General features: G+C 38.6%; 1 protein-coding gene across 1 annotated transcript in view; it reads right to left on the bottom strand.

The window, feature by feature from the left end:
- Positions 1 to 8,828: 8,828 nt before the first annotated feature.
- Positions 8,829 to 12,282, bottom strand: part of slc12a8 (solute carrier family 12 member 8) — a 130,707-nt gene continuing 127,253 nt past the window's right edge. Inside the window, exon 14 of the mRNA XM_069930521.1 lies at positions 8,829 to 9,779. Within this exon, the coding sequence (XP_069786622.1) occupies positions 9,614 to 9,779 (166 nt within the window). The 3' untranslated portion in view covers positions 8,829 to 9,613. The remainder of the gene's footprint in view (positions 9,780 to 12,282) is intronic.

The raw sequence follows: 12,282 nt of genomic DNA, 5'->3' as shown, positions 1-12,282 counted from the left end.
CTTTTCCAATCCAGAACCTCAACTTTAGGCCTCTCCTTGCTCTTCCTTAAAACTACCCTAAAACTAACAGAATTATGATCACTAGACCCAATTGGTTCTCCAACATATGTGATTACAGACACAATGATAATTAAAAGATTTATAACAAACATGTACATCAAACTGCAAAAGAGAATGATGAAATAAGCTGTAAACCCAAACAAAAGTGGGAACAAGATCTAAACATCAAGATAAAGAATGAAACATGGGAAAAGCTATGCTCCGGAACTATGAGAAGTACAATAAACATGAGGTTACGCATGATACAATATAATTGGTTACACAGGCTATACTCCACGCCCCAAAAGTTAAATAAATGGGACCCAACAGTATCAGACAGATGTGTTCGCTGTAAGAAGGAAACGGGAACAACAGTACATGCAATTTGGGCAGGTGAGAAAGTAGAAAAGTTTTGGGAAGATCTAAATCAGGTATTAAATAAAATCACAAAAAGCAACATACCAAAAAATCCAGAGATCTTTCTTCTAAGTAATATAAGAAGTAAAGAACTTGGACTCGATTTGGATGGAGCATAAAAAAGATTTATTATGATAGCCTTAGCTGTAGCAAAAAAATGTATAATGTCAACCTGGAAACCAGAAGATAGCCTGAGAATACAGCAATGGTACATAGAAATGAATAAATGTATTCCATTGGAAAAAATAACATATAATTTAAGAAATTACATCACAGTATTCGAACAAATTTGGGGAACCATACATGGAACACAACAGAGAAGTCCTACCGCGGACCTCCACCACCTAAAATGACAGAATGAGAAGATGAAATGAACTGACCCAGTATGTAAAAGTAGAATACACAAATTTCTTGTTTATTTTCATTGTGTGATGACATCATTTAATGGGTTTAATGTATTGTATATGTTGAACGTTTAGTGGGTGGGGAGGGGAGTGGGAAGGAGGGGGGGGAAGGGGAGAAAATGACAGTGTATATTTAAGAGGGAAATGTTTATGTGTATTTTGGTCAATATGGTTCATAGTGTGAAAACTTTTTTTTAAAAGTGTTATGTTCTTAATAATTAATAATAAAAATTATTGTTTTTGAAAATACCATTATCTTGGTTATGACCATTGCTGTTAATCTAGTACACAACACCAGTTTCCTCCCATCATTAAAAATGTACTAAGGGTTATAGGTCAATTTAATATACAACCAGACAAAACAATGATTCTCCACACCAGGGTGCACTTCTATCTTGTATGTGCCCACAAGTTTCGAAAGCTGATGTAAAGGTTTAGAGAGAAGGCAAATGATCTACTCCAGAATTCTGACAATGGCAATCTCTGCAGCTTGTAGGAAGTGGCTCAGAATTACACTATGTCCTCTGAGGCTCTCCCTTCCCTTTTGGCGACAGCTTTCCTGCTTCAAAGTCTGTCACATATCTAAAACTGAGAAAATGCAGTCAAAGACCTGCCACTCCCCAGCACACAAAGATTTAATAGGCATATGATAGGCTGAGTGACATTCTCCTGTTCCTAAACTCAGGAAATCATCTACTGCAACAGCCCTTTACAGTAAATTCTGCCCCCTGTTTTATTCATTGATTTCTCCAGCATCTCTTCTACAGGATACACACAGAAATAAACCCTGGCTTTACAGCCCCCTGTTTTATTCATTGATTTCCCCAGCATCTCTTCTACAGGACACACACAGAAATAAACTCAATATTATATAGAGTTTATATAGCCAAATAAATATTATGCGTACAAAGTAGTTCTCAGACATCTTTGTGTGGTAAAGTTGAATTTTGCCTGTCTTCATGTTTTAAACATGATTTTTGTTCGTATAAAATCAGCAAGGGGAAAGCCATAGATCTGATAAGTTATTGAGCAGGAATATCCTCTGAACTATTGTTGCATCATGAATTATTCTCCCATATATTAAATGCACAGTCTTTCTCATTTAAAACAGAATCAGAAAGGCCAGAATTCAAATAAAAATGTGTATTTTGTTCATGTTGAAATGCATTCAAATTGTAATCTAATTAGATACAAATCTCAGTCTTCTGAGAATATTTCAGATAGAACTGAAATGCAAGTAGAATTTTTTTTGTTGATGTTTCAGATATACTTCTGTAATAGTTTCTAATCTATAATTCCATGGATATTTTCAATTGATTACAGATAAAATTTCTACTTAATGAAAAATTATCTTACATTTTAAATTAGGAGAAATATGACAGGGCTAATAACTGCTAAGGCATGAAAGGTCCATTACCTACTTACCTTATTACTTTCAGTACACAAGAACATAACAAATAGGAGCGGGAGTAAGTTATCCAAGCTTAGATCCTGCACTGCTATTCATCAAAATCGTGGCTGATCTATTTTCCATCATTCCACTTTATTTTTTTGATTCCCTTATTATCCAGAAATACATTGATCTGCTTTGAAAGAAGCCAATGTCTGATTCCAAAAGAACTCCTTGAAGAAAAAATATTTTCCTCATTTAAGTCCTATTCAACTGAACCATTGTGCACTATGTTCCAAGACTTCCTACATCAGGGGAAATATTCTCTGGAACATCTAGTTGGTCAAGTCCTTTAACAATTCTAAGTTTCAACGAGGTCCCCTTCCATTCTTCAGTGTCTCCTCAGACAACAAATCTCACTTATTTGTACTTCTGAGAAAAAAAAATCTTCTTGGAGCAAATGAAGAATTGCTGGAGGAACTCAACAGGTCAGACAGGGGTAGATGGGTAGAAATGGATAATCAACATTTTGAGTCTGCACCCTTTATCAAGACTATGCTCGTACAAGTATAAAGGGGGACAGAGTCTGGAGGAGGTGGGGGGGCATAGGGTATAGGACAGAAGACATGAAGATGGAGAGACATGGGAGACAGGTAGAGGGAGAAATCCTTGCGAAGGGAGGTGGGAAAGAAAAGTTAGAGAGGGAGAGAGAGAGAAAGAATCAGTGCAGGAGAAGGTAAAGAGTACATGGAGACAGTGGAACCAGGTGGGGTGAAGGTTATTTAAATTTAGGAAAATCAGTATTCATGCTGTTGGGTTTAAGGCTGAACAGGAGAAATATGATGTGCTGTTCCTCATGTTTTATTATTCATGACCTTCTCAATGTTGCAATCTTCCAGACTCAATATCAAACCATACATCAGCTAACTCACTGCTCTTTGTATCTCAATTGGGCTCTCCTGCCACAAGTCATCTGCCCAGTTTTTCTCCATCCACGAGCTAGGTGAGATTTGCTGAGAACACCTTACAGCTATGCATTTCATATTGTTTCATGTTTTTTTTGTCATTATTCCACTCTCTAACTCAAGCTTTTGTTTTTTTTTCTCTAATTGTCTCTACCAACCTTTAAACTGGGTGACCTTTACAAATTAATCTCTACAGTAACTAAAAACTAACCTGCTTTCGCCCTTTTCCATCTCTTTCCACGGATGTTCTTTGAGCAACTGAATATTTCTACCGTGTTCTGTTTTTTGTTCAAAATATGTTGGCTAGAATGTCCTTTGGAAGAGAATATAACAAACATATGAATGCAGTTTTTATTTTTTCTTCCTCAATTTTTGTGGTGAACGTGTGCACTTTTTCCATAACCTCATGTTATACTGTATGTTTTTTTAAAAGAATTCTTCTGAAAAGCTGAGTGGGGTCTTACTGCCCAGTCCTAATGCCAATGCTCCACACAGGCTTTACACAGCCTATTAAAGGAGCTGAAGGCGGTTTTTTTTTTGTAAATCCTGAAACCATGGGGTCTGTGCCCAAGATGGTGGCACCTGTGCTGGGCAACATACCATAAGAGACTGCAGACTCCAGGTGAGCAGTGGACCAGCACAGGGCACGAGAAATAGGGAGAACAACCCCCACTGAGAAGAAGCGCAGAAGACCCGACAAGACGGTGATCACACCAGCCGACAAGCAAGGGGCTCAGCGGCAGTTGGGCGACTGGCAACTCGCAGTAGAAGGGCCTATTGTACGCAGGCTGCGGAGTGCTGGGAACCAGCTATCAGAACCTGGATTTGGGAGGGTGCGGTGCAAGAAGGGCTTCCAAAGGGCCTCGGGTATTTACAAGGATGATATCCGGTTCAGAGAGTGTGCATTGAGCAGAGATTAAGGGAGCTAGGGCTTTACTCTTTGGAGAGAACAAGGATAAGAGAAGACATGAATGATAAAGGTATACAAGATATTAAGAGAAATAGATGGAGTGGACAGCCAGGGCCTCCTTCCCAAGGCACTGCTGCTCAATACAAGAGGGCCTGGCTTTAAGGTAGTGCATGGAATGTACTTCCTGGGTCCTGTGGGGTGGAGGCTGGCACATTGGTGAATTTCAAGTGATCACTAGAGAAGCGTATGGATGAATTTAAAGTGGAGGGTTATGTGGGAGGCAAGGTCTAAAGGTCGGCACAACATTGCGGGCAGAAGGGCCTGTACTATGCTGCTCTGTTCAATGTTCTAGTATTACCCAGTGCCCTCTATAGGCAGAGAAAGAAAAGCAATAGTGAGTCCTTTCAGAGTCATTGAATCTCTGAGGATTTGCCTCCGGTACTCCCACAGCCTCTGGGGTTACACAGAACCTTGATTTCACCCTCTACCTGTCTCCCTTGTCTCTCCATCTTCATATCCTCTGTCCTATACCCTATCTCCCCCTTCTCCTCCAGACTCTGCCCCCCTTTATATACGGTAATTTCACCTGTACAAGCTTAGTCTTGATAAAGGGTGCAGGCTCGAAATGTTGATTGACCATTTCTACCCATCTACCCCTGTCTGACCTGCTGAGTTCCTCCAGCAATTCTTCATTTGCTCCAAGATTAACTCACTTCTTTTTCCTCAGAAGTACAAATAAGTGAGGTCTAGATCCAATTCCTCCAATACTCTCAAGAACTCTTCTTGCCTTCAGCACCCTCTTGAATCCCGGTTCTGATATCTGGTTTCCATGAGGCAGCCTCCAGAAGCCTACAGCCTGTTTGGGTCTTTTAGCTGCTGAGCTCCTCGCTAGTCCACTGCCATGGTCACTATCCTGTAGTTCATCTCTATGCTTCTCCTTCTCAATGTGGGGGGGGGGGGGGGGGAGTTTTCTCCCCATTTCTGTTGCCTACGCTGGTCTGCTGCCTTCCCAGAGTCTGCAACCCCTCAAGGCTGCTGCCACCACAGCCACCGCCATCTTAGGCACCCACCTGTGGTGGAGGATTTTAAATAAAAACTCTGTCAGCTCCTTTAACAGGCCACTTAAAGCCTGTACGGAGCTGTCAGCTTTAGGACCAGGCAGTTAGACCCTGTGGTTGAGCACTGTGTCTCCACTCCCTATTTTCCTTAGGTCCACTCCAGCAGTAGGCCTGACATTACTGGAGTTCAAGCACCCATGCCATTTTTTTAAATAAAACCTCAAACTCATTATTTATATTTTATAATTTGATTTTTTTTTTTAATAATTGAAAGTATTCTGGATAGTCAAACTCAATTTCCAGATACTATACCTATATGTAATATTGTCTGATATTACTGATGAAGTAGATGTTCCACATTACAGGGCCCCATCTCTGTCCCTGACTTTCCCTAAGATTGTTGAATCTTCAGTGTGCAGATGTTATTGTACTTATCTAGTGATAAATCAGATTTATCTAAAACTAAGCGAGTTTTTTTAAACCCAAGATCATACAGCATCGTGATAGTCTTATGTAATAACAACTATATAAATGTTTTCTATCTAGTATTAGCGTCAATGATTGTCTAATTACACATGATACATCCAATTAAATAACATTGCAAGGATTATTTGTTATTTGAAGAGAAACAAGAACTATCCTTCCCTTTTCCTTGACTTACACTTGCCACCCTACCTTCAAACAATACAGTACCTTGATTTCATATCCTTGGGCGAGAATGGGTTAAAGTTTATTTTTGACTGGTTAACATTTAACACAACTATCAGTTTTAATTGTTTCATTTTCTTTGGGGGCTCTGAGTATAACTTAACAGTGAGGGCTCTGACTTACATTCAGGAAGTGGTTGGATAAAATGCTCTAAGGCACGTTCACAGGTACATTTAATGTTTTCTAGTAAAGAAAGGTATTGTGAAGCTCAAACAAAGATTCAAAAGCTGATTATGACTTTACTTGAAATCCTTCATAATATTATTGATTTTCATTAACCATTTATTTCAAGTCTTACTGTAAATGAGCAATAAATCAACTAAAAATAAACATTTTTCCTTGTGCAGTTTTTCCACCTATAATCATCAAACTAACTTTAAATTATGATATTTTTGAGACAACTTTAGAACAACTGATGTAAAAATACAGACATTTATCCAGTGAAAGGACAGTACACATCACTATTGTCAAGACAGTTAAAAGCAATGTACAATACCAAGGAGAGAGCAGCACTACAAGAGATCTTCAAAGTATTCCTTTGAAGGTCTTCTCCTACTGTCCTGGATTCGCCCCCCCCCCCCCCCACCCCAGTCCAGCCCCCCACTCCATTCTTACTTCAAGCTCGGAAGTGGCCTTGGGTTATTTTGGGTTATAAATGGCTATAAAGTTTCTGCCTGCTCTCCATTCACCATCTGTTCTGTACATCGCAGATTTTGTGATAAAACTTTGTCTTCAGGTACTCCTTTCACTGTTTTTTAACCCTCGAGGAAAGGTTTCCTATCTGTGAATGCAGTGTGCTTTTGGTTAATTAGCTCCCCAATTTCCCAGTCATTTTTATTAAATCAGGCCTATTTATATTTGGTACAGAAGCCAAGAGCCTCCTTGAATATGTCAATGCAGGAAAACTTTTGGGAAGCTCACAAGCTGTGGATATTTTATGTTTTTTTGTAGCTGAGAGTTGAATGGATGTCAGTAAGCGGTTGTCTGGGATTATATTTACCTTTGATCATTGATTATTTTCATGGCAACATTTCTGATGAGTTAATTTTAAGGTAGATTAATGGGGACAATAAAATGAATTAGGCAGAATTCCATCCAGTACATTTCAGTATTTGTAAAGGTAAAAGGTTCCATTATTGTCACTTAATACTACATTTAGAATGTAATATACATGAAATGAATCAACTTTTGTCTACTGTAAGGTAGACACAGAGTCACCACTTTGTGCAGTGCCCCTCATGGGGGGGTGGTGGGGGGGGCTACAGCACCGGTGTTCCTAGGTTGTCTCCCCTCCAAGTACTGACCAGTCCTGTGCCTGCTTAGCTTCTGAGATCAGATAACCCCAGGCTATTAGGTGCTAAAGGGATAGGTAATGTGAATATTTTTGCCATTTAGTTGCATCCTCAAACCCCAGTCAGAGATTTTCCAAACACTATTAATGCGCCGTCAATAATCACAAATGTTGTGAAACTGATAGGCTTTTATTAACTATAGACTGGAACCTCATTGACTGATCAAGGCAGAGTGGAATGGGGAGCATGCAAGGGACTATGGGTAGGATCGGTCTTGGGAGGTGTGTTCAGTTGGAAGCAGCCAATCATAGCATAACAGTGGTTTACCACAACTATCTTCCTTTCATTAATCAGGTTCAAGTCAGAAGAATATGAAGACTTTTGGGATAATGAACTAAACAGTGATAAGTTACAGAGGCAAAGAATGGAATTAAACTCAAGATGTGAATTAGAAATTGACCTATGGAATGATGGGAACAGTGAAAACAGGAGCACATGATTGAACAGAACTTGGTGAACGAAAGTTAAAAAAGCACACTGAAATGCTGGAGGAACTCAGCCGGTCTTTATTCAATATACCATCAAAAAAAAAAATTAGTCGAAGTTATAGTTGTCCACTACAAAAGCAACAAGGAGCATGACAAGGAGAAGTGAAAAATAATGAAATAGGATTTTTCTAAGAGCCACTTTGATACTGTTGCAAACTAAAAACCAAGAATCAATGGAACTCATTTTTTTCAGGGTTTTTTTTTCCATGTTCTGCTTAAAAGTGGCTTTCTTAAGTCAATGGAATGATTACATTTTTGTTACATTTGTCTGTTTCATTGTGTCATATGAGATTTATAGAATTCTGAAGTATTTGAGGTGAGGTGCACATTTTTATTTTTGGCAAGATGTACAATCACTCTCCCCTGCTTATTCTCACAAACTCCAGCTATTATTCTTAAGGAAAAACAGCAATTTGTAAAAAAAACTCTCTTGCAGATTTTGATAGTCTGGTGACAGGGCTGAAGGCATTCTCAGTGTTTCATTTGCTTTCCAGTCGACCACTACTGTTCGTTATTTTGTGCTTAAATAACGAGCTGAGTCGGCAGGTGGGCTATACCAAATAAACAACTTTACCGAACACAACCAAACATGATAAACAGGGTAGGGAGAGAGAGAGAGCCCACGGTGTGGCATCTGCTCCCTGCTAGTTCTCAACTCAATGAACACGGTACTCACCCATGCGCGGTGCGCTGTTGCGAGTACAGTGGCTACAATGCAATTGCAGTGGGGCAGAGCAGCCAATGGCAGCGGCTGTCAGAACTACTCTGATGGAATGATCTTAATTAACAGCAAGAATGTTTTCAAATACCATTCTGAATGGTGAAAGGAAAAGAAATAAGAGAAGGAGAATGTGTCCCGCATGAGGGAAATGGCAAGTTCCCTATTGAATACTAGAATATCAGAAATAGATATAATGGGCACCATTATCGGTGTGGAAATGCATATTATGGTGTTGCCAACAAAGTCAAATGATGTTTGTGAACCATAATAAACATCTTTATCATTAAAATTTGGAAACATAATTCATTTTGCAAATGTGAATACTTTTTAACATCAGATAAATTTCATTTAAAATTATTTAATTCTTTTGCAAGGTGTTTAAAGCATTGGTTTCATGCTATGATGTTATTACCCTTCAATTACTTACAATATGCCCAATACAAAGTTGTTTCAAAATGTAATAAAGTAAGAAATTGTCATAGAGGAGCATATTTAATACTGAAGGTAAACAATTATACTTCCAACTTCACCAAGTCTCAAGATGTGGGCACAATGAACTTGTTTGAATATGTCCTTTTATTTTTGATATACCAGTAATTGTCACCCCCAAGAGGAGGAATATTACCGACCTCATTGGGAATGAGAGAGGTAGCCTCGAGGCAGACAGAAATACAATTTGAAAAGGGTTCCTGGTTCCCAAAATGACTCAAATACTTACTGATAGGACCTTACCCAAGATACATTGATATTAAAGAATTAGGATCTTCCACTCATTCCAAAACAAATGTCACATTTTAACCCGAAGAATCAGGAATGCCCAGCAATCCTCATGATAAAAATTAAATTAAAGTATCCACTGCTTCAGTAGCATCTCTAGTTTCCCTTGTAGTGCAGAGGCAGAAATTATATAAAATATCTCCAACTCTTCAAGTCATTGCAAATGTCTTGGCAAAAATCTTAATTTAAGCACAGTAGTTTCAACATTTAAGAATGAACATGAAAACATTCACATTTATCAAAGATTTATATACACAATAGATGCTTATTTTGTAATAATTTTGTAGATATTATAAGTTCTACTAAAAATATACTTCCATAGTTTTAATTTGTGCAAATTTCCTGGGCAAAAAAAACCAAACCCAATTGGCGTAAAGTCTTCATTTAGTTTAAATGACGATGAAGATCTTCCTTACTAATAACTGAGAAGTGATGATAGCGGTCTCGAGAAGCAAAGTCTGCATTTTCCTCAGTTAATTGGGTTGTTGCCATGCCAACTCCTGTGAATGAGGGTGTGATGATAATCTGTTTTTCATGTGGTGAACCTTTCCTAAAACCATGAAAGTTAAGACATATTTAAGTATAAAGCATGAACAGAGCATCACAGTTTATTAAACAAAATCTAGTTGAACTGATCAACATACAAGGTAAAGAACAAGATTTTTTTTTACTCTTTCACATTTTTTTTTTAGGATATGGGTTTCACTGAGAAGACAAACATTTATTTCCCAATTAGTCTTTGTGAAAGTGCAATCTTTTTGCAAAAAAATTGTTGGTGGGTCGAGAATTTCAGAATTTATATCCAGTGAAAACAAAGGATTGGCAATATACTTTCATTCATAATATTTTGTGATATTTGGAGAAATGGATGGGTGATTGCATTCCCCAGTGCCTGCTACCCTCATTCTTTCTGGTGGTAGATTTAGGAGTGCTATCCAAATAGCCTCAGCAAATAACTGTAGTACCATTTACAGATAGTGGACACTGCTGACAATGTGTCAAGGTGGTGAATGTGGTACGGCACCACGCCCTCCTCCAGTGACTGTTGAAAAATCACTGTCAGACCCTCCGCTATTTCTTCCCTGACCTCCCTTAAGGACCTGGGGAAAATCTCATCAGGACCAGGAGACTTATCTACCTTTATACAGCCCAGAAGTTCTAAAATCCCCTCTTCATTAATCCCTATCTTTTCCATAACTAACCCTTTTGCCTCACCTATCTTACACGATTCAATATCTCTTTCCTTCGTGAACACCAAGGAGAAGAATGTATTCAATATCTCTTCACACATACCTCCACTCTGATCTTCCAGTGGACCTATTCCCTCCTTAACTTTCCTTTTACTATTCACATATTTGTAAAAACCCTTTGGATTTGCCTTCACCCTATTTGCTATAGCCCAATATTTAAATTTCAGTAAAAGAGAACATGAAGAAAACATCACCATGATTTATTCTGTTGGAACTATTCTGCCTTCTCTTTTTTTAAAAAACTTGAGCTGAAACAGGCCATGTTGGCCTTTCGAGTCCGTACCGGTTCACTGATTTTGTGCGCACTCTTCAGGCAATGGTCCCGGTAGATCCCGTCGATGGGGGGTCTGATGATAATCTATAAGGACTACATGAGCTTGAGGGTAACATGGAAGTTGGAATACAAATGATTAATAAATCAAACCTTTAATCCTCGTTCATATCTTCTCATTTTTGAGTTTTCTCCAGTTTGTTTTGCATTATTAATTGCAACCATATTTCACAGGCCAAATTTGGCCCGCGGGCCTGAGTTTGACATGTGTGATCTATACAAATAAATATTGTTTTGTACATATAAGAGTATCAGATGCTAGTGTGAGCAGTTTCTTTGATCATTCAGCATTCTCACTGCCTGTAGAAGGAAGCTGTTCCTCAGGCTGGTGTTGCAGCCTCTTGATACCTTATGTATCGCTTCCCCAATGGGAGCAGCTGAAAGATGCTGGGTGCAGGGTGGAAGGGGTCTGCAATGATTTTTCACGTCCTCTTCAGACACAATCTTATTTAATATTTTCAAAACAAATACTTTTACAAAGTTCATCATATAAAAATGAAAACTACAACTATCCCACCCCATATCCATATTTTTTTCAATTTCTCAGGGGTTAGATATAACTGATGCAAAAAATTAACCCCCCTCGTACCTTCTCTTTGCCCTTCTAATTTCCCTCTTCTTTCTACAATCTAAGTATCGTCCATACATTTCATCAGTCCTTTGCTTCTTATATAACACATTCCATCTGTATCTTAAACTGACGAAAAAATGGCTGTTGAGAAACTGCATTTCCAATGGAAGTGAATAGGCTAACTATTTACAAATATTTTTACAATGCTTATCAATGTTTCCCAATATGGCTTGCATTGATGTAGGAAAGAAGTGACTCAAAATCATAACAGAGGAAGTAGGGAACGGAAGTCTGTTCCATTTACTGGAGGGTGATATTCCACCAAATATCAGGGAGAGATAGTGTTATCATCCAAACCAAAAAAATTTAAAAACCCCTCTTCTGCAAATTGCACACAGTAGCATTTAAACATTGTGATGCTATTTGAAAATTACATCTGATGTCAAATAATACTTTTATCATAGGGATGTATTTTAACAATTAAAATACAATAGCTGAAGTATTCAAAACTTTTAAAAGATTTCAAAGTCATGCAATGCATTGACAGGACTCAGAAGGATTAACCAACCGTACACTAGAAACCCCTCCCTTCCCTTTCTCCCTCCAGATCTCCACCCTCTTTATTTCCAGAGCTATCCCTCTCCCTGCTGCTTGCTGGTGTACCTGCCCTCCCTTGTCCATCTATTACCTTCTGCCTTTGCGACTGTGCTCCTCCCCCTGCCCCTCCCCCACTCTCCCCCTGCAGGCGCCTGCCTACATTTTGTCATACCTTGATGAAGGGCTCAAACATGAAACATAGGTTATATATCTTTATCTTTGCAACATAGAGTACACTGTTGACCAGCTGAGTTTCTCCAGCATTGTGTTGCTACTTTAACCACAGTGTCTGCAGACTTCAGTT

The sequence above is a fragment of the Narcine bancroftii genome, chromosome 4 (assembly GCF_036971445.1).
Source record: "Narcine bancroftii isolate sNarBan1 chromosome 4, sNarBan1.hap1, whole genome shotgun sequence".
NCBI lineage: Eukaryota > Metazoa > Chordata > Chondrichthyes > Torpediniformes > Narcinidae > Narcine > Narcine bancroftii.
This window is presented reverse-complemented; position numbering and strand designations above follow the sequence as displayed.